The sequence below is a fragment of the Meleagris gallopavo genome, chromosome 11, assembly GCF_000146605.3.
Source record: "Meleagris gallopavo isolate NT-WF06-2002-E0010 breed Aviagen turkey brand Nicholas breeding stock chromosome 11, Turkey_5.1, whole genome shotgun sequence".
In the NCBI taxonomy this organism is placed as follows: domain Eukaryota; kingdom Metazoa; phylum Chordata; class Aves; order Galliformes; family Phasianidae; genus Meleagris; species Meleagris gallopavo.
In genome coordinates this window covers 14,286,088-14,313,560 of record NC_015021.2, presented here as the reverse complement: position 1 = coordinate 14,313,560, position 27,473 = coordinate 14,286,088, and the positions used below count along the sequence as shown (strand labels likewise).

At 51.9% G+C, this 27,473-nt stretch overlaps 2 protein-coding genes across 4 annotated transcripts; one reads left to right on the top strand and one right to left on the bottom strand.

Annotated features, from left to right (window-relative positions):
* RUBCN (rubicon autophagy regulator) lies at positions 1-23,073 on the top strand. 3 transcript variants are annotated; one of them, XM_010716781.3, is made up of 22 exons: positions 1-78; positions 3,423-3,576; positions 5,415-5,498; positions 6,318-6,477; positions 7,476-7,582; positions 8,047-8,187; positions 8,391-8,547; positions 8,641-9,177; positions 11,065-11,160; positions 12,088-12,203; positions 12,668-12,869; positions 13,162-13,263; positions 14,063-14,137; positions 16,818-16,878; positions 17,343-17,475; positions 18,971-19,116; positions 19,465-19,529; positions 20,004-20,242; positions 20,620-20,681; positions 20,777-20,930; positions 21,273-21,366; positions 21,800-23,073. In XM_010716781.3, the coding sequence occupies exons 2-22, from the start codon at positions 3,538-3,540 to the stop codon at positions 21,964-21,966; spliced, it is 2,937 nt and encodes a 978-aa protein (XP_010715083.1). In that variant the 5' UTR covers positions 1-78; positions 3,423-3,537; the 3' UTR covers positions 21,967-23,073. The 3 variants fall into 3 exon arrangements, with proteins under 3 accessions (XP_010715083.1, XP_019474609.1, XP_010715084.1); XM_019619064.2 differs by lacking the exons at positions 1-78; positions 8,047-8,187 and having other exon boundaries at positions 3,425-3,576; XM_010716782.3 differs by lacking the exons at positions 1-78; positions 14,063-14,137 and having other exon boundaries at positions 3,425-3,576.
* An 800-nt stretch (positions 23,074-23,873) lies between these two features.
* Positions 23,874-27,455, bottom strand: LOC100551374 (deoxyribodipyrimidine photo-lyase-like). Its single transcript, XM_003209143.4, has 9 exons — positions 27,170-27,455; positions 26,942-27,087; positions 26,686-26,868; positions 26,414-26,572; positions 25,928-26,126; positions 25,681-25,833; positions 25,293-25,414; positions 25,025-25,184; positions 23,874-24,671 (listed from the first exon to the last, which is right to left on the bottom strand). Exons 1-9 carry the CDS (start codon positions 27,411-27,413, stop codon positions 24,526-24,528), a joined length of 1,512 nt encoding a protein of 503 aa, XP_003209191.1. The 5' UTR covers positions 27,414-27,455; the 3' UTR covers positions 23,874-24,525.
* Between the last annotated feature and the right edge of the window lie 18 nt (positions 27,456-27,473).

Genomic DNA, 27,473 nt, shown 5'->3' with positions numbered 1-27,473 from the left:
TCAGCGATGCCTCCAGGAGAGCAGCCATAGCTTGGTGCATCCTGCAGAGCACTGGGGTGCGCACAGCACATGTGGTTGGTAAGAAGGATTCCGGTTTGGGGATGTCGTCTACTTCTGTGATTCTGGTTTGATGTTTTTCCTCTTTTAAATGAAGCTTACCTGACTCAGCAGCGTTGTTCCCTGCACCTGCCCTGAGTCACCCCTGCTGACTTGGGCCACGAGCTGTTCCTGCCCTAGCTAGCATGGAAGGACTGGGAAAGCCCTAAGAGTACAAGCAGAATTTCCTGCAGAATTTCCCGCAGAATTTCCCCATCGTTTTCATCAGCAGTGCCATTAAGTGATTTCCAGCTGCAAGGCTCTATTCCTTCTTTTCTTACTGCAAAGCAAAAGTTTTGGTTCTGTTTGGAACAATTCCTGACCACAGATTGGTCTGACTGTATCTGAAACAGAACTGGTGTGGTAAAGTAAGAAGAGGGAGTGCCCAGACCCATAGAGCTGGTGGTTGGAAGTGGGGGCTGAGTCAGAGGGTGTATGTAGGGAGGGAGAGAGATGTGCCTGCGGTCTCACTGATACCCAGTGTTATCAGGCTCTCATATAATGACCAATTCATTTTTCAGCATGTCCAGGGCAGAATTATCTTTTTTCCTGTATGAAGCGGTGCACCAGAGCACCCTTCAGACTATAACCCCATTTAGTGCAGCCACACCCCAGCCATGGTTTCCCCAAGGAAATGCTGCTGCTCCTGTTGAGCTTGAGCTGTTTTTTCTCAGCATCTCCTTTGCAGTCCGATCACGTCCTGATTCTTGCCTGGAAATCATAAATCACAGTGCATTCAAGCACATCCCTGACTCCAGCTGAGCTGCTTCGGGTGGTGCCCCATGTATTGAGCAGGCTGACCCCTGTCCTGCCAGCTCTCTTCCTTTCTCCCCAGCCCAGCATTTGGGGTACAGCGAGGAGCTATGCAAATGCACTCAGCTGATACGGATAGGGAAAGCAGGCTGTTCTAGGGCACAGGGAAAGCTGCACACATGTCCCTTGCAGGCAAGCGTCTGCTCATGTACTGTGACCTTTCCTGGGCGTGTTGCTTGCTTTGTCCTTCCTGGAAGAAGAAGTATTTTCATGCTGTGATTTGAATTTGCCTTACCCCTGTGTCAGGTCAGGGTGGGTGAGGCTTTTTTTACAACAGCTAGCAAATAATTCTCCTTATTTGGTAAAAAAAACAAGCAAATTTCTCAGTACTGCTCTGAACACCTGCTGAAATGGGGAACTGGAGGGCAGCTGGCACCCTGTCTTTTTCCATCCTTCCTGGCATCTCTGTCAATGAGAGAGGAGTAGATCCTGCCACGAATTAAGGGTTAATCTGTGAGTCCAGACCAAGCTGAGGGCAGTTTGCTATGTGTTGCCTCACTGTCACCTGCAGCCAGGTGTATGGCTCTTCTTTTATTTGGGCTTGTGTCACTGCATGCTTTCCTGCTGTGTTCCAGCCCAGAGGCAGCTGCATGGATAGAGTCCAATAGGAATGGGTAGAGTCCTAAATGTCCGACTTGTGAAATGCTTTTGAATCATTTGGGCCAATGAATCCCATCCAGTGGGAGTCTCTCTGTTGACTGAGGGATTTAATTGACTTTTGGGAGGTTCTGAATCATCTCTGCCAAGGTGCTCTAATTGTGCTCACCGTTTCCTGCATGCTGAATGCAGTGGCAGAGGCACTGTTACGTTATTTTGTGTGAGGGTTCCTTTGTGTTCGGGTCCCCATCTCCCAACCTCTGGCGGAGCACAGCTGCCCCTGCAGTGAGATGGGTCTTTGAGCACAAGGCTCTGCTGCCCTGCATCTCTGTGCTCGTTGCATGCTTTTTATAGCACAAAATAACGAGGTGGGAGTTTCCCTGACTCACAGACCTGGAAAGTGAGCAGCGTGGCTGAGCTTTCACTTGCATTTCCTCACTCTGAGTGTTGGAAAGACCTTGGGGAGGAGCTGGTGGAGCTCTGTGTCTGGCAGCTGCTCTCTGGCCAGGGACAGTGCTGCTGCTCAGAGCTTGGTGCGTGGGGGCAGGGCTGGAAAAGCCTCTTGGTTCAGATGAATGAGGTTTGCTCTGTCTCTTCAGGTCACATCTCCTCCAGGATACTGCCTTTGGTTTAGTTCATTCTCTCCTGAGATAAACCTGCTTGCTGGGAATCTGTGATTAAATTCTGATCTTTAGGTTGATCTGAAAACAGCTGCTGTTGTCCAGGCACCAACCAGTATAGACCTGGGGGGCTAGGGGCAAACACGTCTCCATTGTTTAATTTTTCTCTGGATCTACTCACATTTTGCTGCTCAGTCTCATGCAATATAGAAACATCTCAATTTAGCAGTTCTCCAGCCTTTCGCAGGCTGGTTGATTTGCTGGGAATTTCCTTCTGCCTCATTCCCTGTAGTGGCATTTCCCCATGCTTCATTCTCTCTACCATTAGTGTGGCAGAGAGGATGGGGCTACAAACAGCGGAGGATGATGTGGCATCAATTGCAGTGTACGGCTCTAGGAATTCCTGCAGTGCAGCTTTCACAGCCCTGCGCAGGGCTTCCTCTCTTCTGGGCAGCAGTGGTGTTATTGAGCTGTGCGTGAGCATAGTCCTGCTGATATGTGTGTTCACAGTGTGTTCAGGCTTGCTGATGAATTGCAGCCTGGCTGCAGAGCTGCTGTGACAAGTGACAAGCTTTGCTGGCTGTCTGGGCTGCCTGGTGAGCTAAGCTTAGGTAAATGCTAAAGCCACTGAGGTTTCCCTACAGAGACCTGCTACAGGGGCGCTTGAAGCAGAGCCAGTATTTTATTATCTGCTCGTTCACTTAATCAGTTTTGAAATAATAAAGCACTCTCAAAATGGGAATATTTTCAAGAAAAGCTTATTTTTGAGTAGTGGGATTATATTGCTTGATAGCATGCTTCTTTGTGCTGCAAGAAGTTTACAGCCCACACTTTAATCCACGAGGACAAAAACAAAAGCAGTTTTTCCTTTTTTTTTTTTTAATTTGTTTTGTTTATTTTGGCAATCTGGCTGATTTCAGATGTCTAAAACACCAGGGTTTTCTCTTGCCAATGTAAAGGTTAAACTTTCGTTCTAGACTGTTATCTCCAAAGCTTTTGTTAAAACCCTGCAGGAATGCACATTTCGGCTTTTAAGGCCTAGTTGGATGGGCCCTAGGCAGCCTCAGCTGGTGGGGGCACCCAGCCCACGGCAGGGGTTGGGACTGGCTGGGCTTGTATGTTCCTTTCGGCCCAAGCCATTCTGTGGTTCTGTTGTTTATGAATCTATGAAACGTACATTGCAACCACCAAAGGTTTCACTCTGACCAGAGCCTTTGGAGTGAACTTGGCCTGCTGTGAAGCATCTTGTGCCCTGAATCTGGTGCTCATTAGGCAACCCACTGTGTTCCTCCGCAGGAAAGAGCACTGGAAGCTGCTGGGCAACCTGAAGACCACAGTGGAAGGGTTGGTGTCCACCAGCAACCCCAACGTCTGGTCCAAGTATGGCGGCCTGGAGCGGCTCTGCAGGGACATGCACAGCATCCTGTACCATGGGCTCATCCATGACAAGGTAGGCCTCAGTACCACCCACACCACAGTCCTGTGGCAGGAGCTGAGCTTGCCTCGGAAGGCCCCGTGCCTGTGTTCTTTCCATCATGTGTGCTTTTGAGGTGTTTTTGCTGAGGGGAGGCCTACTCCTCCCTTGGCCGCACTGCATCGTGCAGCAAAGCAGCAGTGCTGTATGTGCCATGAGCCAGCCTCCTATTGTGTGTACTTGGACAACTCCCCTGCGAGGCCTGGCAAGAGAAGCCTCAGACCTTGGCTGGTTCTGGTTAGCTGTGTGAATAGTGGGGCTGGCAGCCGGATCTGTGCTCTGTGTGAAAGGGGCCTGTATCCAGCTTCCACCATTCTCATCCAGCTGTTCCCATCTCCATGACTGCTGAGAAGAATTTTTCTTTCCTGCTCTGGAGAGCCTCTGCAGACGCTCAGATCTCCCCTCAGCTTGCAATTACAGCAGTTGTTTCTCGATAAGATTACATCAAGCCTGCAGGGCATGCCTGGGGCAACATTCCCACCAGCTCCAACACTGCAGGCATCTCCAGGTGCAGAGGAGCCAGAAGGGCTGCACAGCTGGGACCCAGGAGCTGTAAAACTCTGTGTATGGGATGGAAGAGTCGATCCCAGCTTTGCTACTTGGATCTGGGAGCTGCACACAGCACTTGGTCAAGTGATGCTCTGTGCTGTCAGTCTGCAGCAATGTGGGCCAGCGATCTCCCTTTGAGCAGAGAGAAAAGTTACCTTTTAAGTATGAGGAATACAGTGCTCTTTTCTGATATACATGATATTTGTCGGCTTTGAAAGTAAGATTGGAATGATTTTCTGCATGTCTCTGTGTTAGTAACAGTTCATGCCACAGCTTGAGGAAATAGACACCTGCAAAATAGGGCAGCACAACAACATTCTCGATGCTATGTGCAAAGGCAGTTCTTTCTTAGAAATGCTTTGCCTATATATACCCTCTCTCTCTCTCTGTATATGTATGTCTGTATATCTAAATACTTCTATGTACTCCATCTGTACTAGCTACAAAGGGAGGCCCATAGAAGGTACAGCTTCTTAGCAGGATTTTTCTTATATTTACTTCAGAGAAACTTCCTTTTAATTACGTATTTTTGTATCAGCTTTTTTTTTCTATGACTAGAAATAAAACAATAAAAAATCTGTGTGTACACTGTAAGAGATTTTTAAACTATTGTATGAATTTTATTATTTTATCCAGAAAAACTCAATTGAATATAAAGGGATAAAATGTTTGTGTTGGTGCTTTGGTCTTAAAAATAGAAACAACAGAAAAAATAACCCCCCCAAGCAAGTAAACCACAAAACAAAACCCCTTCCTCTTATACTTGTGAAAGAGGAAGCAGAGATGGAGGAAAAAAAAAATTAACTTTTTTTGAAAGAGAGACAGTTGGGACTGTGCTTAAACACGATAAAGTGTTGAGGAGAACAATTTTTCTGCAGTTCCTCTTTGACTGGAAGAATAACTAAGAAGAAATAACTCACTGTCTGAACAGAGCCAAGGCAAACAGCAGTAAGGAGTTGATAGGAATGCAATGCCAAGAACGTGCTGCATCACATTTCTTATCTGTGGTGCTCAGCCATGCTGGTGTGTCCTTGTTGGTGACTGGCATCAGAGGACAGCGGTTGTTGCAGGTTCTGCTGGGATGTGTTTTGTGTTGCCTGCTGCTCCAGGTCCATCTTTGGCAGGAGGGGACCAGTGATTTGGGAGCTCCTGAGAGATTCTGGGTTGAACACCCCCTCCTTGTTCTCTAAGCCAGCTGTACTGTCATTGTGGTGTCACTCGAGGCTCGTGTGTATGGTGAGCCCTAATCAAGCCTCTCCCAGCAGGTGTACTGCAGGCAGAAGGATTACTGGCAGTTCGTGAAGGACATCCGCCGCCTGAGTCCCAGCTCTGCTCATCACCTGGAGAAGGTGAGTTCTGGTGGGTGCCTTGGTGTGCCCAGCCTGGGGGAGGAAGGCAGCTGAACCCACTGGTGAAGGACGAACTAGCACTGTGGTTGTGTGTGAGCTACATCCCAGGAACTTGGTGTGGTTTAGGGTTAGACAATCAGCTGTTTATTTCCTACAGGCTGGCCTCCAGCTTCAATTGGTTGGGTACAACAGGCATCACCAAGGGAATTGGCACAAGCAGTGCTTCTGTGCACACAGCGGAGATTTATGCTGTTGTACAAATCTCCAGAGGTTTCATCTGTTCCATTTCTGGGTTTTATATTGGTCGGTCTTGACCATTCATCTGGCTCTTCTGTGCCTAGCTTTTGCTGTTTGCTGATGCACAGGGATGATGCTCTCAGCCCTCAGCGCCCTGAGACCTGAAGGCACCATGCTGCTCTTTGTCACGTGAGCAGATTTCATGCTCTCCATTGCAGTCTGCTGTAGAGCAGCAAGAATGTTCACATCAGTTAATGTGTCAGCAAGAACATGATGTCACTGCAGGAAAGCAATTAGATTTGGGAGTGTGGGGTCCTTCCAGGTCAGGGGTAGGAGAACATGCCATTGAAATTCATATTGCTGGTGGCTGTGGGTAGGACTTTGGTCACTGGTGCTGGCTGACCTTTGAAGTGTTGTTCCTCTCCGGTGCTTTTGTCTCCCTGTGCTCCCTTGGTGGCTGCTTGGATGTGACTGCATCCTCACCAACAGTGCCTGGCACTGCAGAGCTGTGAGGAGGAATGATCCCTGCTCCTCTGCTTACTTCTTCTTGCCCTAACTTGTGCCTTCGTGGTTCATTTCCAGTTCATCAGCCTGCATGAGAACAGCCAGCCCAGCCCAGACAGCCACAGTGACCAAGCTATTGCACAGCTGTGGCTGCAGCACAGCCTGCAGTTCCACTGCCTCTCGGCACAGCTCAGACCTCTCCTGGGGAACAGGCAGTACATAAGGAAGTTCTACACAGGTAAGTAGAAATGCGTCTTTTTCGTCCTTGTATGAAAACAGATTTTCCAAATCATGCTTCAGGGGAGCAGCAGAAAAGGTAGTTTGCATCTGTGCAGTCTGTGCTGTCAGACAAAGCGTGCTGTGTCCATACTGTATATGCATGGATGCAGGTCAGAAGAGCTGAGCTTTAGTTTTCTGCAGTGAGCTTGTCTGCAACATGCTTTGTCCTGCTTGTCTGGGTCCTCCTTGCTTCCCTAACAGGAGCTTGAGCAAGTCTGAATGCGTTGGATATTCTCATTTTCTTTCTTTTTGGAGATCAGGCTGTAGCAGCTTTTTTGCATAGTCTGAAAGGTTTCTGCTGCAGGCAGCCAAGCAGTCTGGTCTCAAACCCATATCCCAGTCCACAAACTTGGAGAAATGCATTTCCCATTACAAAGAAATAAAATGTGCAAAGAAAGTCAATTTTTTATGTTTCAAATAGTTTTTTTTTTCCCTCCCCTGGAGTATTTCTAAACAAAGAGATGAAGGTCTGACCTCTGCTGATGTGTGGAAATGCAGCTGTGTTTCTCCTTTGTAGGTGAAAATTGTAGCCCACTCATGCACATTAGGAACTTTTGTGAAAACTTGAGAATCTGTCAAAAAGTAAAGATAGATAGCAAGGACAAAGATATCTAAACTGATCTGGGACAGAATCTTTCTTTAATCTTGTATTTTAGAGTACTGAAGAGAGAAGTTTTTCCATAGCCCCCAAATTAGGACAAAACCTTGAACCAGATACAATAATTTGGAATGCAAATCTTTTGGCTCAGGTTTTGGCTGGGTGAGGAAGGCTCTCATCTCCTCCTCTTCATGTAGGTTTTTCCTAAAATTGCCAAGTTTTATATCCAGCACCTTGGTGACTTTTCTGACAATTTTTCCCTTGCGGACTGCTGCAGGAAGAGTATCGTATACCTCCTGCTACCCTCATGCTGGTGGCGGTGGGGAGAAAGCCCCCTGACAGCAATTCTCTCTCTGCAGACACAGCCTTCCTGCTCAGTGACGCCCACGTCACAGCCATGCTGCAGTGCCTGGAGGCTGTCGAGCAGAACAACCCCAGGCTGCTGGCTCAGATCGACACATCCATGGTGAGCTGAGACCCCTGGCTTCTGCATCCCCTAAATGCTGTACGGCTGTGGCTGCTCATACAATATTGCATTCAGAGCACACAGAACCCTTGGACAAGGGCCTGGACTTGGAAATAGCAAAAGGAAGGGGTTGGGGGGATGGGAGGAGGTGTCTGTAGTGAGGCACCTCGGTTCTGGCTCTTATCAAGAATCTGAATATGAGGCTCAGGAACCATATCCTTTCAAGAGACACCTCTAAAGCCATCTCCAAAAGACCCAGGCTTCAGGGTCAGCCACACTCAGAGGGTTGGGCAGCACCCAGGATAGCCAGATTCCCCCTCCTGCTGGTGACGCCACCAGCCCAGTGCCTCCCTGTGCCAGCTGCCTTCTCCTCATAGGGGAACAGCAGCTGCTTTCTTTGCAAAGAGCTCCCCAGAGGAGAGTAATTAATGATGCTTCATTAAATAGGGTCTGTGTTCTTTCAGCTGGCCGGCACATCACTGCCCTCCGTGTGCTCCTCAGGTCCCTCTGCTGGGACAGGAGAGATGTGTGACCACGATGCTGTAGGACACCAGAGCTGCCTGCCTGGGGCACTGGGCTGCCTGGATCATTTCGCTGAGAGCCTGGTAATTTCCAGATGGAGCTTGCTGCTTCGCTGTGCATAAAGAGCTGCTTCCCTTCTTTGCTGCAGCGTATTTCTCCCATCCTGCAGCCCCAGGGCTGTGCTGGCTGGTAACCAGGTGCTTGTGCAGGCCCTGCAGGTCCAGTTTTTTCTGTCTCTTAAGCTGCTCCTTTGAGATGCTGATTTATTGATGCTTCCTCTCTTCAGCTCACCAGGAAGGGTGAAGGTCTGTCTCCGGTGACAAAGAGTCAGAGCCTGACTGCGCTCCCTAGATCTTTCTATACCCTGTCTCCAGGCTGCATGCAGCAGCACCACTGCGGGTCCTTTTCCAGCCTGCCTCACCCGACCTCCTCTGGCCTCTCAGGTAACCAGGGGTGCTGGAAGCTCAGGCTGGGCTCCTTGCTGCTCAGGGGGTCACACAGAGGATGTGTGACATCCTCTTCTTCTCTCTGTCCAGACAGGAGACCAGCAAGCTCCTCCATCAGCTCCAGCTCCAGCCAACCCCAGGAACACTGCCTGGCCTCCCGGTCCTCCTCCTTCAGTGAGGGCAGGTCCCCTCTGGAGCAGCCCAGCGCTGTCCCTCCATCCCACATCCCTTCACCCAAAGATCCCTTCTCTCCAGCCAACGAGATGAGTTCCAGCACCACCAGCCAGAGTGAGGACACTTGGACAGGGAGTCAGGATGATCCACAAAGCGATGCTAACGATGGGCCGGAGTACCTGGCCATCGGGAACTTGGGGCGCCGGGGCCGGGCCTGCAGCAGCACCAGTACCAGCAGCAGTAAGAGCAGCAGCTCCAACATGTTCTCCTCTAGCAGCTCCCAGAAGCTGGACTCAGGGGGCCGGGGAGCGAACGGATGTGGCAGCAGGGGCCTGGGCCTGTTGCGCCGGTCCAGCTTTTCAGAGGGACAGTCATCGGTGTCGCAGGGCATCCTCAAGAAGAGCCATCTGCGCTCACACTCTGACACCAATGTGGCTTCGGGGAAATTGCACGGTAATGGGGTTACTTTGCTTGGTTCATGGGGTGGTTGTGGGGTGTGGGCACAGTGGTGGGACCATGGCCAGGTGGGAGTCACCAATATTGGGATGTTGGCTGTCCTTTCAACTCTGCGTGTCAGATGAGCAAGGGGAGCAGTGGGCAAGCATTTTGGAGGTTTGATTGTTACCCTCCATCTTCCTGCTCCACACTGGAGTGATGGGCTGACACCAGAATGTCAGTCTAGTTTTGGTGTTAACAGCTCTGTTGTGGCCTTCACTGCAACCTTAGCAAACAGCAGAGATGCTGCAGAATTAGCTGTTCTCCTTTCCCTCTGATCCTGTCCACTTGGGGGATAGAGCTGTGGCAGACTTGGGAGCCTCTTGTCATGGTACTGGTAACCTGCTGGGCTCTCCTGTGCTCTTGAGTGTGTGAATGCATGGTGGGAGGATTCAGGAGTGAAGGGACAACCATTTTGTGGGAGTCAGTCCCACTGGTGCTGCCTACGTGAGAGAAACAAAAGTTCTTGCTGCGTAGTAACCAGTCTGTCTCTGTTTTTTCTCCCTTAATGCTGCCCTCTTCCTCCTCTGTCTGTCCAGGAGGCCTCAGGGATATCACCATTATAATAGAAGATCCAGTGGCAGGTTTGGGAGCCAGCAAAACAGCTTTTCATTAGTGATCACTGCATTCAGTTCAGAATTTCCATCAACCCATTAGTATCCATTTAAAAAGCAAACAAAAATTTTTTTCTCCCAGGAGTCCCAGGTGCTTTGAAGGTGCCTCAGGTTTATGCATGTGGCCTGACTGAAGATCCCAGCTTGGTTTTTGGCAGCAGTGGTCCAGACCAAGGCTGGTACCCAGCTCTCCTGCATGGCATTAGGAAGTGCTGACCAGCAAGTCCCTAAGCTTCTTCCCCCACTCTCTCCTCCACCCCTATTACTCTGGGAGCCAGAAGAGGTTGCCCCTGATGGCCAAGGGCTGGTAACCCCGAAGACGTGGGCTTCAATGTGATACTTTTCACGGGGCAGATCTGCAGCAAGGAGCAGTTTGATGCTAATGGCACTGGGTGCTGAGCAGTCCATGGCTGGGAAGGCTCCTCCTAGAGTTGGCAAAAACAGGGACAGATGTGCCTAGCCCTATTCCTTGCTCTGGCTCCGGCTTCAGCAGGGGCTGCAGGATGCTGCTTTCCAGCTCTAGGCTGTTTTGGGCTTTCCCAGCCAAGTCAGCTGCTCTCTGGAGCCTTACTGTCTGCAAAACACTGGTGGTTGTTTGTCCCCAATGAGGCCAGCTCCTGGCGGTCCCCACCAGCTCTGCCTGGCAGTGTGCAGCCCTGCAGCATGTGTGGGGAGGTGACCTTGAGCACTGTGATCCTGGCTCTGGGGCTGTGCGCAGGGAACCCTGGGTTTTCCCAGCTGAGCAAGAGTGTGTCCTTCTGATGCCTCCTTCCACCCTTGTCCAGGCCACAAGCCTCACAGATCCTTTGGCTGCTTAGATGTCCCTGTGTCTTGTGTCCCAGCCCTGTGGGGTGACTCTTCCTTGGAGCTGCTCCAGGAGGAAGATGGGGCTGTCAGGGGTGCTTGCAGGAACAATTGCATTCCTCAGATTTGCAGGGCATAAAGAGAGGAAAGCTCAGGACTTGGCTGATCCGTAATTGTCATGGCCTTTTCTTCTTTCCCTTTCACCCATCCCCTGCTGCCTGAAATCCCCCTCTAGTTGCCTTCCCCCTTGGGCTTGACTTCAAGCATGGCACAGAGCAGGTGAGCCAGGCGGAAGATTTCCCGTGTTGATTCCCGTCCATTTGTGCCCACCCACATGATGATGATCTCCTTTCATTTCACACCATGCTCTGGGCTGGGCACTTCTGGATTGCTGACATGTGCTTGGTGTTGTCTTGTTCCCTTGCAGAGTCCCATGCAGATACAGGTGGAGGAAGAGGGACAGTCTCTGGTTCCACCCAGAGCAGCGAACTGAGCACACCCAGCTCCCTCTACATGGAGTATGGTGAGTACAGTGAGCATCAGTGGGGATGTTTGCTCCTGGGCATGCACTGTAGCGGCCTCAGCTTCTGGCACCTGCTTGTGGGATGCAGGCATGCAGGAGCTGGCTTGTAGTGAGCTGTTTGGGAACTGGAAAGGCTTGTTAGCTTGGGGATTGCACCCTGAAGGTCTGTCTGGCCTTCTGGGTGAATGAGGACTCACTGCAGTGCTCAGATGTGGGCTCTGCAGGAGCATCTGTGGGTCCAGCAGCATCAATGCTGAGCAGCTCATTAAAAGTTTTTCCTTTTGGCATGGGTGTGTATCCACTCTGCTACCTACAGTATGCTAGAGCATGTCTGTTATTCATATTGTTTTTTATTTGGCATATGCCTTCTCTTTCTTTTTATCCCGAATAACAAACATTGGCTACCTGAAGGCTGTTATGAGAGCCTGCCAGGAGTACTTTTGTGGTTGCTGTCTTAGCAGCTCTGCCCAGGATGTGTGGAGATGATGATTATTAATGATGTGCTGTGGTGGTGCCCTAGGGCTGCCTGAGGTCAAGGTCTCCTTGTGCTCCAGGGTAGAGCTGGCCCTAGTCATTGTTCCAAAATTACTGCTGCCTCCTGTCTAAGAGCCACAGAGAAGCAGGAGAGCATCTGATAGCAGCCAGAACAGTCAAGTGATCTCCTGCTCCTTCCGGCTTAGGTTGGGATGTTCAGGAGGGCTGGATGGTTTCAGGATGCCTGCTGTCATTGTAATGGCCCTGTGTTGGTCACTGTTCTCCATTAGAGTGGATGAAGCTGGATCCAGTTCTGTCTGTAGAGTGGGATTAACAGCTGTTGGCTGTGAGAACTAGCCAGTGTTTTGACACAGAGCATGGGCTGTTACCCAGTGCTCGGAGCAGTGGATTTCCTGGTCCCTCCTTCATAATGTTCCTGTCTTGCTTTTCTAGACTCTGGCCAGTACCTGAGCTCGGGGGAAGGGATGTTCAGAAGACCCTCAGAAGGGCAGTCCCTCATCAGTTACCTCTCTGAGCAGGACTTTGGCAGCTGTGCAGATCTGGAGAAGGTGAGGAAGGCAGCAGCCTGTGTGCTCTGGAGAAATTTTACTGCAGACTCAGTGCTACCTTCCTCTGTGGGGGAGATAATCCCATGCTATTTCCTTCTACAGAGCTGGGCATAGAACTTTCGAGTTGAGCTGCTCATTTATGGCTGGCCACAAGGATTTGCCCATCTAGCGTTACATGCAGCAGCTTGGCTGCCTGTTGTGGCTCCTTACGGGCATGTGCTGACTCCCCAGCATGGAGATGTTGCACATCCACTTTGTAAGATTTGCCCTGTGTTTTGCAACAATTCTGTTGCCTCAAAGGGCTTTAATTTCTAGGTTCTCATAGGAGAGTAAGACTTCATAGGGCCAGAAAGGTATAAGGTCTTTCTGCCACCTTTCTGGATGAAAATATTAAACCATATTTTGCCAAGGCTTCCCAATTTCCCTGTGCTACAGCCTCAAATACTTTTGCTTTTGCCTTGCAGGAGAATGCTCACTTTAGCATCTCAGAGTCACTAATTGCTGCTATCGAGCTGATGAAATGCAACATGATGAGCCGGCAGCTGGAGGAGGAAGAGGAAGACAGCGACAAGGAGATCCAGGAGCTCAAACAAAAGATTCGCATTAGGCGCCAGCAGATCCGCACCAAGCACATGTTCTCTACCTGCCAGGAGATGGGCTCAGACAGTGGGTGATGTTTTTTGGGCTCATTTCTAACAGGGTGGTACAGAGATCTGTGAAACCCTGCCATATTACAGACCGTAGTGGGGCTGATACCATATGTGTGTAACACTTGTGCCCTGGTGACACTGAGTTAAGGAATGTGGTTTCATTTTGAAGCTACAGAACCTGTTTTTCATCCTTGCTATCCACCCTTCCCTGGTCAAAGCTGGCTATCACTTTACCCCCTTGCTGTCTGTGCCCCGTTCATCTGCTCGCACTGATGGCCTGGCTGTGTTGCCTTCCCTTTATCTCCCAGGCCTTGTGGCGACTGACAGCGAGTCCCAGTTCAGCTCCCACGGCTCCATGCGCCTGTCTGATTCTGGCTCTGCAGAGGATGTGGAGGAATACGAGATCCGAGGTAAGAGGCAGTGGCTGGATTAGCTTCTTGCACAGAGACAGACTTCTGGGCCTGGTTGCATTGAGGTCAGTCACACTGAAGCAGAGCATGTCCCTTCGGCCTTCAGGATGGCTTTTCCCAAACAAATGGCTGAGTGCTGAGCATGAACAGAGCAACCAGTTTCTCTCATGTGGTGGCATGACTTTCCTTCAAAATCTTCTATAATCCTTTAGCATTCTGAACTGGCACGTGGTTTCCATTTCACTTGCTGGGTCCACGGAGCAGCTATCACAGCCAGGGAGAGATGGGAGGGCTGCCACCCTGCTTTCTTCCTCCCCAGGCACTAGGAGCTGACTTGTGTGTTGGGTGGGAGCAGTGGGTGCTGGTCACATCCTGACCTGTACTGCTCATGGTCTCTGCTCCTGCCTGCTGGTGCGGCTGAACCTGTTGCATGCAGGAGACCTGCCTTAGGTCCCTGGTCATCCCCTTCCTTTGAAGCCTCGTTTGTCCTCTGGGACATGGCTCGTATCTCAGCAGTACCTCAGTCATGCTTTAGACTTTAGAGGTGAGACGAGAGAAGATGGAGCAATCCAGTCTCAGTCTATAAAGTTCTCAGTCTTCTCGTCTGTGACTTGACAGCAAAGCCCCCATTTTAGTTCCTGAGGGCTAGATTTTGGACTTGGTTTTGAAGTCCCTTTAGGGGTGTGTGAATATAGTTCTGGGCTTCTCCCATGCGAGTGTTGCTTTTGTGTTATGCCCTTTCCCTTTGGCCTGGCCAAAGCACTGAAGTGAACTATTTTGTCATCACCGTGTTATACAGATGGTAACGATGGATCTAACCTGATTCAAATGTCCAAGGACGGCCTCTCAGTGTCAATGGCTTCCTTGTTCTCAGGTAGTATCTGCAGTGCTCCCTTGGCACGCGTGCGTATGTGTGCAAGGTGTGTGCGTGTGTGTGCCTCGCACGTGCACAGTTCTCAGTGTGTCCTCTCAGGGTGTTGCAGGGAGTGAAGAGGCCTCAATCTGTACAGGCTCATCAGGTATCGAGTTCATCAGCAGATCAGCTTCAGATTAGGCAACAAATCACTGAAATTTACTGACCCTGGCCTAAGTCACCGGTGTGGATATTTCAACTGTCTTTCCTCACAGCTCAGTGCACGTAAACCAGCTCCTCATGCCTTCTGATTTGGGAACAGTGACACAGTGTCATCCAAGTGTCAGCAAGAAGAGCTGTGGAAGGATGGTGCTTTGTTGGGAGCAAAGAGGAAGCAGAGGAGCTCTGCCTGGGCACCGTCCCCCAGGGCATTTTTCCATGCAGTATTTTGAATACACAAAACATGCCTGTTGCTTGGAAGACTGTCTAGCCTGGGGTGGGACTGAGGAAGGCAAAAGCATAGCTCTGTAATTCTGTAGCTGCTGGGCTCGGTGACAGCAGTCCTCTGCTGCAGCACCAGGGGTCCATCCCAGGGGTGCTGCCCTCCAACATGATGGCTCTGAATGGAGCTGCCCTGCTGAAAACAATTGCTTCTCTGATCACACACAAGACAAGGAGGGAACCACAAAGAAAGGAGCCTTGCTCTTTGAATGACTCTACTGCCAGCTTTTGGCCACAAGGCAGAGTGAGCACAGGACCAAAGCGCTCTGAAGCTGTTGGTGCCTTGGGGAAGAGTCATCCTGCTTGACTCCACAGAGCTGGTGTGCAATGACTCTGATTCAGACTCTGGCCAGCCCTTCCCTTCCTGCCCAGACCTGACTTGGGGAAGAATCCTTCTACAAAGAGGTCTTTGAGGGAAAAGTAGCGAAAACAGCTGGAACAGAGATGTTTCTTACCCACTGGAGGCCCTGGATGCTGCGATCATGTGCAGCCTGGTATTGCTTAGCTGCTGATCTCTGCTGTCAGGCATTTGACATCAGTGTGCTGCTCCTGCTGGAGATTAGGGTGCTCAGAGCTTCCTGTCAATCCTGCTGTATCCAGTGAATTCAATGCAGAGTTAGCTCATCCTGGCCTGAAGCTGGCAGCTTGGGGCTGGGTGGCTTCCCTGACTTTGTGTGCTGTTCAGCAACCCCCTGGAGACTGTCCCACATGGTGAAAGTATTAGCAGCAGAGACATGTGGGGTAGCTAACTGGAGACTTTTGAGGAGTGTCTGCAATTAAGAGTGGGAAGGGAGTGATGACAGGATCCCAGCACCTGGGGGAGTCTAGGGCCAGGTCTGGCTCCCTCTGCCCTCTCTGAGATGATAGCAGTGCTCTGCCCAAGATCTTGTAGTGCTTGGCCTGTCCTATATTGTGTGTGCTCCACTGTTTGCTTGAGTTTGTCGTACTCTAGGATCATGCAAAGTCTTCTTGCACAGAACTGAAGGCTTCAGAGCATGGTAGATACGTCTGCAGTGTGGTATGTGATTAAGAGGCTCATTTTAGCTGAGTTCCCTCTTTTCTGCAACAAGAAGTCTGTTTGCATGATGTAGATGTGTAGATTCCTTAGCATCAGGATGCTTTCGTGTATCAGTTACTAGCAGTGGATGTCAAACAGAGCGTTATGTGTCCATGTTGACCTCTGCTAGCATGAGTTTGTAAACTTAGTGAAGGTCTATCGAGGCTCAGTCTGAGCTCTTTGCATATCCTTCCCTTTCTCAAGCCAGGAGCAGCTGAAGACAGAGTCATTTGCTCCAGGAGAACACTTCTTCAGAACTTCTTCCTCTCTGTTCTGCTGGAGCAACCCTGTTCTTCCTAGCAAAGCTGATGGCTCAGGGTGTTAGCTTTCTGCTGCAGAGCAAGCATGAGCTGGTGCCTGGACAAAATCTGCGTGGTCTGTGTCACTGACCTGCCTGGGTAGCAGAGCAGAGTGACTCCAGAGCCACGTGTGGGGGGAGGTACCACTGGAGTACTGCTGTGGTGCCCACATCCTGGCACTGAGGAGGGACGTGGTGAAGCCCAGGTCTGTTCCAGAGATCATGAGGGGCTGGAAGGAGCTGGACCTTCATCTTGGATCTCTGCTTCCTAGAAAGAGCCTGATAGCTCTGTGCCTGTGCATAGGACTGACCCCTGCAGCTGCATGGATGCTGACTTGTCTCTTGAACGCAGGACTCAGGCTGCCAGTGCCTGTGGGTGCAGCAGCTGACAAGCTGTGGCACAGCCACTTATCTTGAGTTGTGTGGTTCAATAGGGAGGAGGGTTCTGCATCCCATTGCTAATGCCCTGCAGCACCTATACTGTATAGAGAGCTACTAAACTTTCCAGCTAACCTTGCTGTTGTGCCCTCATAGCTCCAGCTGTGTGCACTGTTACAGGCTGTGTAACCACTAGGACTTGGTGTGTGACCTGCACCACTTGTCACCCCAAATCCCTGGCTGTGTTTTTGCAGCATCCCACCGTGCCTTGCCTTACCTTGTAACTCCCAACAGGTGATTAATTTGACTGCACCTCTCTTTGCTGCTCTGTATCACTGGTAGAAGCTCATGCTGTAGTTTATGTGCTTTTAAACAGCTTGACGAGTTTTAAAATGAAGCTTTGGTTTGGAGTGAATGTATCCTTCAGTCCTGCCCAGTTTGCTCCATCCATTTTGTTTCTGATTCAGATGCAGACATCAAGAGGAACCCCGACTCCAGCAGGAGGCCCTTTCTCTCCTCAGAGTCCATGTACGTATTCAACTTGCACTGAGACATCTTGGTACCCAGATCCCTTTCCTGCCCAGCTCTACTTCCAGGTGCTTCAGCTGCTGATTTGCACTGGGTTGCACATCCCTCCCTCCATCCCTACATTTTCTTATCAGTGAGGCACAGCTGGGTCCTACTCTTGAATTTGGAAAGCAGCACCTGGGATGATAAAGTTCATTCACATGCTATGTGGACATGAGATATGATGTGGCTGTGTATGGGGAGATCCCCACAATTCCTAGTAGTAAGAGGCTGGGAAGAGGAGCTGGCACAACTTAGAGTATATGGCCTGCCTGGCTTCTAGTTTCTGCTGGCTCTGAGCTTCCCTTGCCTTTCTCTCTCATCTGGGACAGGTGTAAAGCTGTGTCCCTGCTTGAGCTGAGAATAGCATCAGAGAATGGGGGAATGTGAGACCCCTAGTACTAACTGTTTCCTTTGTTGGCTAGATCCCACTCATTCGGCAATTCAAACTCTGCAGAAGCGGTGGCCATGGGTCTGCTGAAGCAGTTTGAGGGCATGCAGCTGCCAGCTGCCTCCGAATTGGAATGGCTTGTCCCTGAACACGATGCCCCACAGAAGGTAGGGGTGTGTTTGTGTACAGGAGGGTGACAGAGTGACTAGGGTGGCACCACCAAGGTACATGGGCACTGCCTGGAGATGCCAGCACAGGAGCAGGGCAGTAGTGAGGCACGGTGATTGGAAAAGCATACAGTGCAGAGCTCTCACTGCTCTTTGGAAATCCTAACTCACCGACTATTTGATCCTTTTCCCAGATTCCCTGGCTTCATGCCCACTGCCCAGGACCTTTGCTAGTTCTGATGAAACAGGAGGAGAGAAGGATAGGTTTTGTCCAGGCCCTGTCGCTTGCTGTGCAGTGCCTTGGCTAACAGCCGAGAGGGCTGCAAGGACCGAGGCAGCAGTTTGGGAACAGCGGTGGCTCCCAAGCAGAAGTGGTGCTTGGGCACAACTGGGGCAAAATCCCCTAGAGCTGGGGCGTAAGCACAGCCTGCATGGCTGCTCACCCACTACTTTTGCTAGGCACCTTGATTGCTTGTTTGCTGTTGGTTTTCAGGGCCTGAGATGGTCTCTAAAAAAGCTGTTTAGGCATCCTGGCTGGTATAAGAAAAGGCAGCTTTCCAAAAAAGTCCTGCTGGTACGTTGGGAGTGGATGACGTGCCTGGAGGGAACATGCATGAGACACAGCGTGCACTAACTGCTCAACTGTCAGTATGCCAAATGGTTCCTTTGTTGAGGCACCAGTGTTGGAAATGAGCTGTCATGGGGCTGTGGGGTCTGGGTCTCATGGAGGAACCAGAAAGAAGTGAAGAACCACACAAAAAACAGAAGGTATCCCCAGTGGTGCTGACAGCTCCCTGGGAGGCAATCAGCCCAGCTGTGTGGCTTCTTCCTTACCCCCTGCAGCATGTTCTCATGGGGTGTTTTGCTACCATATCTTCCTGGGCAGCAGTGCCTTGGCCTTTTCCTACTAATATCTGCAGAGAACAAACTTGGCATCGTGGTGGGTTTACCTGTTTTGTGCTCAGCCCTCCCCTGTGTGGGTTTTTCAAAGAGGCTGCTGTTTGGTCTCCTTGAAGTGCAGGTTGCTCTTTGATACGCAGTTGTTCTGGGGATCTGAGCGACATACAATCAGACTCCTTGAAGGTATCACATTCAGTACCAGGGTCCTCATCTTCCATGGTGCTGAACTCTGCCAGGCTCTTCAGCTTGCCCACACCCTGAAGGGCTGAAGTATCACATGCCCCAGTGAGCTCGGAGTTAGGCTGTGCTTGGGAAGCATGAGGAGACCTGCCCAGTTTCCTGGGCTGCTTGGAAATAGTGAAAGTTCCTGAAGAGCCCATGTGTAAATAGGGTGCAGCAGTGCCGGGCTCTGCTCCTGCAGCCTCATGCAGCAGAGTGCTCAGACTCCTGGGGAAATCCCTTCTTCCAGCCCCTCTGTTCAGCCGCAACAGCCTGTTGTTGGGACAGGGCTAGGCAGTAGGTGCCAGGCACCAGCCAGGTGCATTGCCAGTGTAGTTCTAGGCAGGAGTCTGACCCTTTTACCTGCCTCTCCCAGCTCCTTCCCATCCCCGACTCTCTGCCTGTCTCTCCCGATGACGGAGAACACGCTGACATCTACAAGCTGAGGATTCGGGTGCGTGGAAACCTGGAGTGGGCCCCCCCACGACCACAGATCATCTTCAATGTTCACCCAGCCCCAACGTAAGAATTCATACAGTAGAGGGCTCTCTGGGTACCTGCCCTTTCCCCCCCATTTTTCCCTACTGTTTGTTTTAAGGTTTTCTATGCTTGATTGTCCTTCCTTTCCTACTTGGCTAGCAGGGCTTCTCTGCTCTCAGCCTGCTAAATGCATATTGACCATCTCCATCTCGTGCCTGTGCTTCCTGTCTTTGGTGTGCATCAAGGCCTTTCCCCTCCACTTAGCTGTCATCCACACTTACATCGCAAAGAATGTGGACGTGCATGTCCAGAGTTGTGTCAGCGCCCATTGTCAGGTGCTGGGTGCCATCAGGCCTGGATTCACTTATGTCATCTTTTGTCTCTGGACAGGAGGAAGGTAGCTGTGGCCAAGCAGAATTACCGGTGTGCAGGCTGTGGCATCCGGACCGATCCCGGTGAGTGCTGAGCAGTAGCTGGAAAGCAGGCAATAACCTGTGAGAATGGGAAGATGCAGAGTGGGTGGATTGTGGCAGAGCTCAGCATGAGGTCATTGGGAAGATGGTACGCTCTTTCCTGGTGTCATTTCTAAGGCCTTTGCCAGCTCTGCTCACATGTCAGCATAGATGTGTTGGGGACCTATAAATGGACAGTCTTTGCATGCTTACCTTCCTATCCTTTGGTAGCCTCGTGGGTCTGCAGTGTCTGTATCCACAAATTTGGGTCACAGCTTTTGTGCACTCCTCTAACTGCATGGATTGATAGGCAGGTTGTGGTCCTCAAAGAATTTTGCAGCCTGCAGCGTGCTTTCAGGCTCCAGTGTTGAGCAGTCTGGGGCAAGGCAGAACGCCTTCCTCGCTGGAAATGTTGATACACTGGATGGGCAGAGCCTGCACCTCACCTGACTATCCCCTTTTCCTGGGCTTGGCTAGATTACATCAAGCGACTGCGGTACTGTGAGTACCTGGGGAAGTATTTCTGCCAGTGCTGCCACGAGAACGCCCAGACAGTCATCCCCAGCCGCATCCTGCGCAAGTGGGACTTCAGCAAGTACTATGTGAGCAACTTCTCCAAAGACCTGCTGAGCAAGATCTGGAGCGACCCGCTCTTCAACGTGCAAGATATCAATCCTGCCCTGTACCGGAAGGTGAAATCTCTCAATCAAGTGTGGGTAAGCCCCTTCCCTCACCTTCCCGGGCAGGGCTTGCAGGGGGAGGGTGGCTGCCAGTTGTAAATCGTGTGCTGGAGAAGCTGAGGGGAAGCAGATATTTCAGTTTCTGAAGCTTAAAACCTCAGTTTCCGTTCATATCTTGTTTCCTGTGCAGTAGCACAGAATAGGAAGGTATTTCTGCTTGGTGTCCAGCTGGGCCTTGGTTTATTTCCTGGAGCGTGTGGTGACTGGTTGTGCTCGCTGTATTCAGCGTGGTGTAAACACTCCTGTACCAGCGGAGCAGCAGTCATTTCACCAGTGCAGGAAATGGGGCAGACGTGTTTGGTTAAGGTCTGTGATCTGTTTACTGATACCTTGTGTCCCTCCTTCCTCTCCAGCTGCTGCGAATCCAGCTCTTCCACATGAAGAACATGTTTAAGACATGCCGGCTAGCTAAAGAGTGAGTCCTGGAGTGCAGTGTTAAGCTGTTTGCAGTCCTGTGTCTGACTCAGTAGAGTTCCTCTGCTCTGAGCTCCGGTTTTGCTGTCCTTGCAGTCTCCTGGACTCCTTCGATGCAGTGCCTGGCCACTTGACAGAGGATTTGCATCTCTACTCTCTAAGTGACCTCAGTGCCACCAAGAGGGGGGACCTGGTGCCTCGCCTGACAGAGCTCCTGAAGGCAGGCAGCCTGCACGTTGAGAAATGCGTGGTAAGGCTTCTATAGCCACCTACTGCACAGCTCTGAAACACCCTTTGGATAGGCTTTCTGTGTAAATATCTAGTGGGAAGGCATTTGACATGCAGAGGATCACAGAATTAACTGAGTACATGCTTGCTGCTCTCACCTGTTCTATAAACTGCTACCCAGCACATGTGGGATATTTCTTACCCCATTTTGACTTTATCCTTAACTCGTTGATTCTGCCTTGCTGTGGTTCATGCTGGGGATGGACTGTCCCACATAGGTAGAGCAAGACACTGTGTCCTACTATCCAGCTCCAGGGAGATGAGGAGCATGGAGCTTACTTTTTTCCCCGACCCTTTCTTCTAGCTGTGCCAAGCCAAAGGCTTCATCTGCGAGTTCTGCCAGAATGAAGGCGACATCATCTTCCCCTTTGAGCTTAACAAGTGCAAGACATGTGAAGGTGAGGTATGGGGAGAAACAGGAAGGGGGTCAGCAACGACTGCTTCTTCATTTTTGAGTGGCTTTGTGCCAGCAAGAGGTGTGGAGCCAAACACAGGCAGCCAGACCAGGGTGCTTCAATAAACGGCCTATGTCTGCGCCACATGATAACAGCAGCAGATCAGTTGTTGTTTACAACAGCGTTTAAAATAATATTACAGTGGTATTTGCTCACCAGGGCAGCAGCTCTGCCCTGCAGCAAAGCATGTGCTGCAGTGTCAGACTTAAGATTGCAGCAGTTTCAAGTTAGTGTGAGTTCTTGCTGCTTTCAGAGCAGCACCAAACCTCTGCTTCTGGTGTTTGTCCTCCTGGACAAATCTGGAGCATCCCCCTGCAAGTGTGGAGAGCCAGGCAGCCTGTGCCAGCCCTCAGCTACTCTCCTTTTCTCCCCTCAGAATGCAAAGCCTGCTACCACAAGTCCTGCTTCAAGTCCACACGCTGCCCTCGCTGCGAGCGACTCCAAGCCCGGAGAGAGCTGCTGGCCAAGCAGAGCATGGAATCCTACATCTCAGACTATGAAGATGATGAGCTGGAGCAGCAGGAGGCAGCAACAGCCACCTAAGCATGGTGTGGCAGAGGAGCAGGCGTTGGGTTTATTTACACCTTCATCACCAGAGACTGAACCAAGCATACTTATGGTGAGGAAGAATGGCAGGACACTCATCATACCTGGAGCAGTGTCAAAGGAGTCTGCTTTCCCCTGTACAGCAGTGTTAGGAAAGGAGTATCTTCTGTCATCTGGTCTGTTCCAGGTAATGGACACACTGTGATGCCTTGATGTGGGGAAAGGTGGTGGCCAGTCCTGTCTTCCCTGCAGGCAGAAAGTGAATCTTAACCAGGCAATCACCTGTGAGCCTATCTGCAGCCTTCTCCTTGTCCATCTCCATCCCCTTCTTCCTGAAGGAGTCCTTGCTGGGGTCAGGACTTTCTGCTCATCAGCTGGACACTGGAAGCTCTGGCCATCCGCTCCTGGGAGAGGGAATTCAGCTCTCCAAGTCCTCCCATCCTGCGTCTTGCTGCTAGTTTGTGTGTACATGGAAGTACGGGAGGGCTTGGGAGGGAGGGTGGGGGTTGATGGAACATTTAGCAGTTCCCTTTTTTAACATCTGGGTTGGAACCATTGCCAGTAAACCACTGCTCTCCCTCCAGAATCAGAACAGAGGAAGTAGCAATGGCGTAAAGTCTGTATGTCAGCCCTACCTCCCCTCACACCATCCACGCTGAGCTGCTCCATCTCCCTTCACCCCAAAGGCATTGCAATAGGGGCAGCTGGGATGTGCAGCTGTGTGAGGGGACTGCTACTGCTGGGCATGAAGCTGGAGGCAGCTCTGCATGGCAGGACACACAGTTAGCAGGGCTTCAAACCTTGTATCCCCTTCATGCTGCTGCTCTGTCCTCCCTGAGGGCTGCTTCTTCCTGTAAAAGGGACATGGGATCTCCCCATGGCAGCAGCACTAGGACCTGCCTTGCATATGGCTGTCTTCTGCCTGTACCAGCCGGGATGTGTAAAGCCTCTTGGCTCAGTCCTCTGATCACCTCCCCCTAACCTCTCTGTCCTGGTTTTCTTTTCTTTTTTTTTAATTGGCTGGATTTTGTTTTATTTTTTTTTAAATGTGGTTGTATGTATTTTTAACTGTTTGTTCCCCACCCCGAGGAGACGCTCATTTTAGGGAGCATACAATTTGTTTGGGACTTAACAGTCTAAAAACTCCAGAGCTTTCCTGCCCCTGGTTCCATCACTCCCTGACAAGGGCTGGGGAGTGCCAGGGGTTCCCTCTCCCATCAGTTCTGCCGCCCTTGGGAGAGGGATCACCAGGTCCCTCAAGGGAGCAGAGCAGGCTGCTCCCAGAAAGAGTGCACCGGAGAGAGGCCTGGCCCTGGAAATGCTGTAGCCAGGGATGCTTTATCCCATGGCATGTGCCCGGCACCAAGTTATCATGGGAGGGACACACGCACCCGGCATTAGGGTGGATGTTAGGAAGGATGGTGGGGCCTGTGTATGTGCAAGAAGGGTGGTGAAGAGCAGGGGGCAATATGCTGTGAGAAGGCTTTCAAGATGTGTCTAGGTATGGGGTAATGGAAGGGTTGGAAGGACAAGGATGGGAACTGGGAGAGGTGGCCGCAGTGTGACTCCAAGCCTTGCTGATAGGACAGCATCTCCTCCCTGTGCTGCAGCATCCTGCTACAACCAGCTCTAGGGGTCCCAGCCTGGAGCAGTTCCATTCCCCACCTGCTCCCGAGTTCTTGCCTCCTCCCATCTATCCTCATTTTCCCCAGGAGAGCAGCTGCTCTCCTACCTGCTCTGCAGCTGGAAGCTCTGGAGCTACCACAACTTGGTCTACCTTGCCAGCAGAAAGCATTGCCGCTGTTCTTGCCTCTGGTCCACATGCTGCCATCCAGCTCAGCAGGACGAGCTGGCCTCCCTCCTCCTGGGATCTGGCTCAGAGCAGCACAACTTCATCCACACCATTTTGTTTGAAGCACTTTAATGTCATGGGGCACTGGCTGAGAGATTGCCCACATCCCGTTCTAGAAGCACTGAGTATATTTAGAAAAAAGCAAATGGATTTTGGTTTATTTATGTTTTCTTCCCTCCATCTGAAAACAGTGGGGACTTGAAACCTGGCAGAGGGCTCTGGAGCAAGGTGATGTCCAACACTAACATCCTGACGTGATGCTGGAGCTTGCCAAGGCCCCAAATGTTTCTAAGGGAGAACCACAAGCTGCCCCAGCATTTCACTGGAGCCCTCCCAATGGGACTGCTGCACAGTGTAGCAATGAAAATGCCGTCCCTAATAAACTAAGTTAATATGAGATGGGGTTGTGTCCTGAACTTTTTTTTTTTCCTTCTGGCAGGGAGCTCAGCTTCAGTGTGAGCAGGGACAAGGCAGCTGCATCCCTCACCATGCAGCTGGCCTTGCGCGTTGCACTGCCAACATAGAAGCTACAAACCATAAGCTTTACAACAAAGCCCTGAGACTTGCTGCTGTTGCAGCCAGCCCTCCACCACCACCCATAGCAAATCTGTGTCAGTGCAAGCCAGCACCATGAAAAAAGCACATCCACCCGTGCAGGGAGCAGTGCTAATCAGCTCAAGGTCCCTCACCCCTCTGCGTCACAGTCACTTGCAGTGGGTGTAGCGGCTCTCAAACTGATCCACGTCAAACTTGCGCTTGCAGCCAGCGTAGTTCATGTAGCGGATCTTCCCGAAGACATCCCGCTCCTTCCAGCCCTGGTCGTGGATGCCACAGATGGACCAAAGGCAGCCTGCCGAACATGGGGATGGAGCATCAGCTCTGCCCTGCGCCATGGGCATCTCAGGGCCAGAAAGCAGCTGGGATTCTTTGCAGAGCCCTCTCCTTCATCATAGTATCACTTGAGTTGGAAGGGACCTTTAAAGGCCATCTTGTCCAACTCCCTGCACTGAATGGGGACACCTACAGCTCCATCGGGTGCTCAGAGCCCCATCCAACCTGACCTGGGGTGTCTCCAGGAAGGGGCACCCACCACCTCTCTGGGCAACCTGTGTCCGTTCTTCACTATCCTTATCATAAAAAGGTTTTTCCTTATATCCGATCTCATCCCCATGCTGTACCTGCCCATGCCCCTCCCCAGCTTACCTACATAGCCGTTGGGGTCCATCCCATCCAGCTCATAGCGGTCATTGAGGTAGATGGCAAACTGTAGGGCTTCCTCAGGACTGCGGGTCCATTCCAGGATCTTCTTGGCCCAGTACATCCGCAGGAAGCCATGCATCTTGCCCTCCTGCACCATTTGTAGCTGCAGGGAAGGACACAACCGCAGCAGTCAGCCCATGCCAGCTTGGCTCCAGCACAGACGCAGGTCTCGGAGGAGAGACCTCGGAACAAGGAGATGGGGATCACTAACCTGAGCAGCGTTCCAGAGTGGGTCATGTGTGGTGGCCTGCTCCAGTTGGGGCAACTCGTAGAGAAAAGGCCGCTTGTCTTTGGCATGGAGCTTCAGTGTGCTTTGTGCCCAGTCATAGGCACCTGTGAGAGAGGTGAGGAGCAATGCTGAGAAAACTGCTCCCCTCCAGGTCCTGGGAGGGTTCAAGAAACATAAAGATGGGGCACGGAGGGATGTGGGTTAGTGGGCATGGTGGTGATGGGCTGATGGTTGAACACGATGATCTTAGAGGTCTTTTCCAACCTTAAGGGTTCTGTGGCCCATCCTCTAGCGGGAACAGGGCATTGGGGTGACCACAACAGAGTATTTGCCCAACCTCAGCCTTGTCCACCAGCCCCATGGATGCTACCTCGCACACTGTCGTAGTTCTCATTGTAGTAGCAAAAGTTCTCTGCCAGCTCCCGCCGTACCACAGCCTCCTCCACAAAAGCATCCACCGACTCCTTGTAGGCACATCGGTGCTTCTGCACCTCCAGGATGGCTCGCTGTGTGGATACCTGGCCTGGGGGTATGGGTATGACATGAGTTGGGCTCCTGGCTGAGCCGCCAGCACTTAGCCCTTAATTAATGGGATGGGGATGGCCTGGGGCACTCACCAAAGTGGAACCATGGGGAAAGGTTGCTGAGAGCTGCCTTGTTCGGGTCATTCCGCTGTGAGCCAAAGGACTTGAGCCGCTTAGTGATGAAGGACTGCAGCATGGCCAGCCCAGCAGCAGTGCCAGGGGTCGCCCATGCCACCTCTGTCACCGTGTGGTCCACCTGGAGGCTGGAGTAGCAGGCATCCCACGCAATGGGCTGGAAGCAAACCAGCAGCAAGAGAGCTGAGTCGCAGCAGCAGATGCTGCCCAGGCTTAACATATGTCCCCCATGTGCCAGCTAAGGGCTGTCCCCAGCCTGCAAGCCCCCAGCTCCCACCAGCTGTTTATTAAGCAGCCCAGCACAGCAAAGATCCACTGTGAAAATGGAGATGGAACCCCCCACCCCCAGGTCCCTCCATCTCCACACCACTTGTGGGTGGTGTCCCCCTTCTAAGGCCACAAAGCCATGAGGCTACCCAGGACCAAATGCATCTCTGCAGGTACCTCTGGGGGGTTGGGTGGTGGATGTGGGTGCCGAATAACAGGAGGGAACTCGGTGAGGAACTCTGGGAGCTTGCTGTGGATCTTGGCCCGGATGGTCCTGGCGCTGTATTCCTGCTTGGGGGATGTGACCCAGCAGGGCACAATGTTGTGGGCATCCACCTGAGAAGGGAAGCTGGATATGGTGATGTGAGCAGAAGCCAATGTTCCTAACGGCACAATGCACACTGTGTTCTCCAACAGACCCAGGATGTGCGTCCTCCAGAGGCACCCACCTGTGCAAAGGGCACGTCCTCAGGCAATCGCTCCTTGACCTCCTCCACCCACTGCCGGGGGACACGGAGGGGACAGAAGTCTGTCACCAGCCCTCCCACACTGTGCTCTACCACAAAGCTGGGCAGCACGTCCTTGGGGCAGCCCAGCAGCAGGTGGAAGGGGATGTCCAGCTCTGCACACTCCTGCAATGAGAGGACAGGACTTAAGGGCTGCTCCCAGCCGGCTCCATCCCACCTTCCGCCGCAGCGGCTGTACCTCGGCCACTTCCCGCAGCCCCCTCAGCATGAAGCCATAGTGGCGGATGGTGGCATCCAGGAACGTGGGCACCAGGCAGAAGCAGACCCGCAGAGGCAGCTCTTGCTTGAGGGCCAGGCGCTGGGCGTAGAGGAAAGCCCAGTTATCTGCAAGGCGAGCAAACGGGGAACGCTTAATAGAAGCCCCCCCAGAGCACCCAGCACTGCAGGGCGCGGGGCCGGCTCCTACCTTGCACCCGCTGGTCCCGGCACATCCAATAGAGGATGCACTCGGCGCCTTCTTTCAGCTCGGAGCCCCGGGACACGAGCCGGGCCCGCTGCTTGTTGTAGCGGAAATCCCGCACCGACGGGGCTGCCCTGCTCCGGGCTTCCCGCACCGCGGCCTCCAGCGAGCCCACGGCCCCGGCCTCCGCCTCCTCCTTCTCCCTCCCCGCATCCCGCTCCTTTCTCCCCTTCCCACTGCCCCGCGGCATCCTCGGCCCCAAACAGAGCCCCCGAACCCCGGCCCGAGCCCACGTGGCGGCGGAGCGGGC

Bases quoted from the DNA above. Each gene is read 5' to 3' on its own strand.
- LOC100551374 (XM_003209143.4), bottom strand. From the start codon at position 27,413: ATGCCGCGGGGCAGTGGGAAGGGGAGAAAGGAGCGGGATGCGGGGAGG. The intron at 25,834-25,927 runs GTGAGTGCCCCA...CCATACCCCCAG, and splicing joins TTCCCCATGGTTCCACTTTG to GCCAGGTATCCACACAGCGA. The intron at 25,185-25,292 runs GTTAGTGATCCC...CCTTCCCTGCAG, and splicing joins CACTCTGGAACGCTGCTCAG to CTACAAATGGTGCAGGAGGG.
- RUBCN (XM_010716781.3), top strand. From the start codon at position 3,538: ATGCACAGCATCCTGTACCATGGGCTCATCCATGACAAG. The intron at 12,870-13,161 runs GTGGGTGATGTT...TTTATCTCCCAG, and splicing joins CCAGGAGATGGGCTCAGACA to GCCTTGTGGCGACTGACAGC. The intron at 19,117-19,464 runs GTAAGAATTCAT...GTCTCTGGACAG, and splicing joins AATGTTCACCCAGCCCCAAC to GAGGAAGGTAGCTGTGGCCA.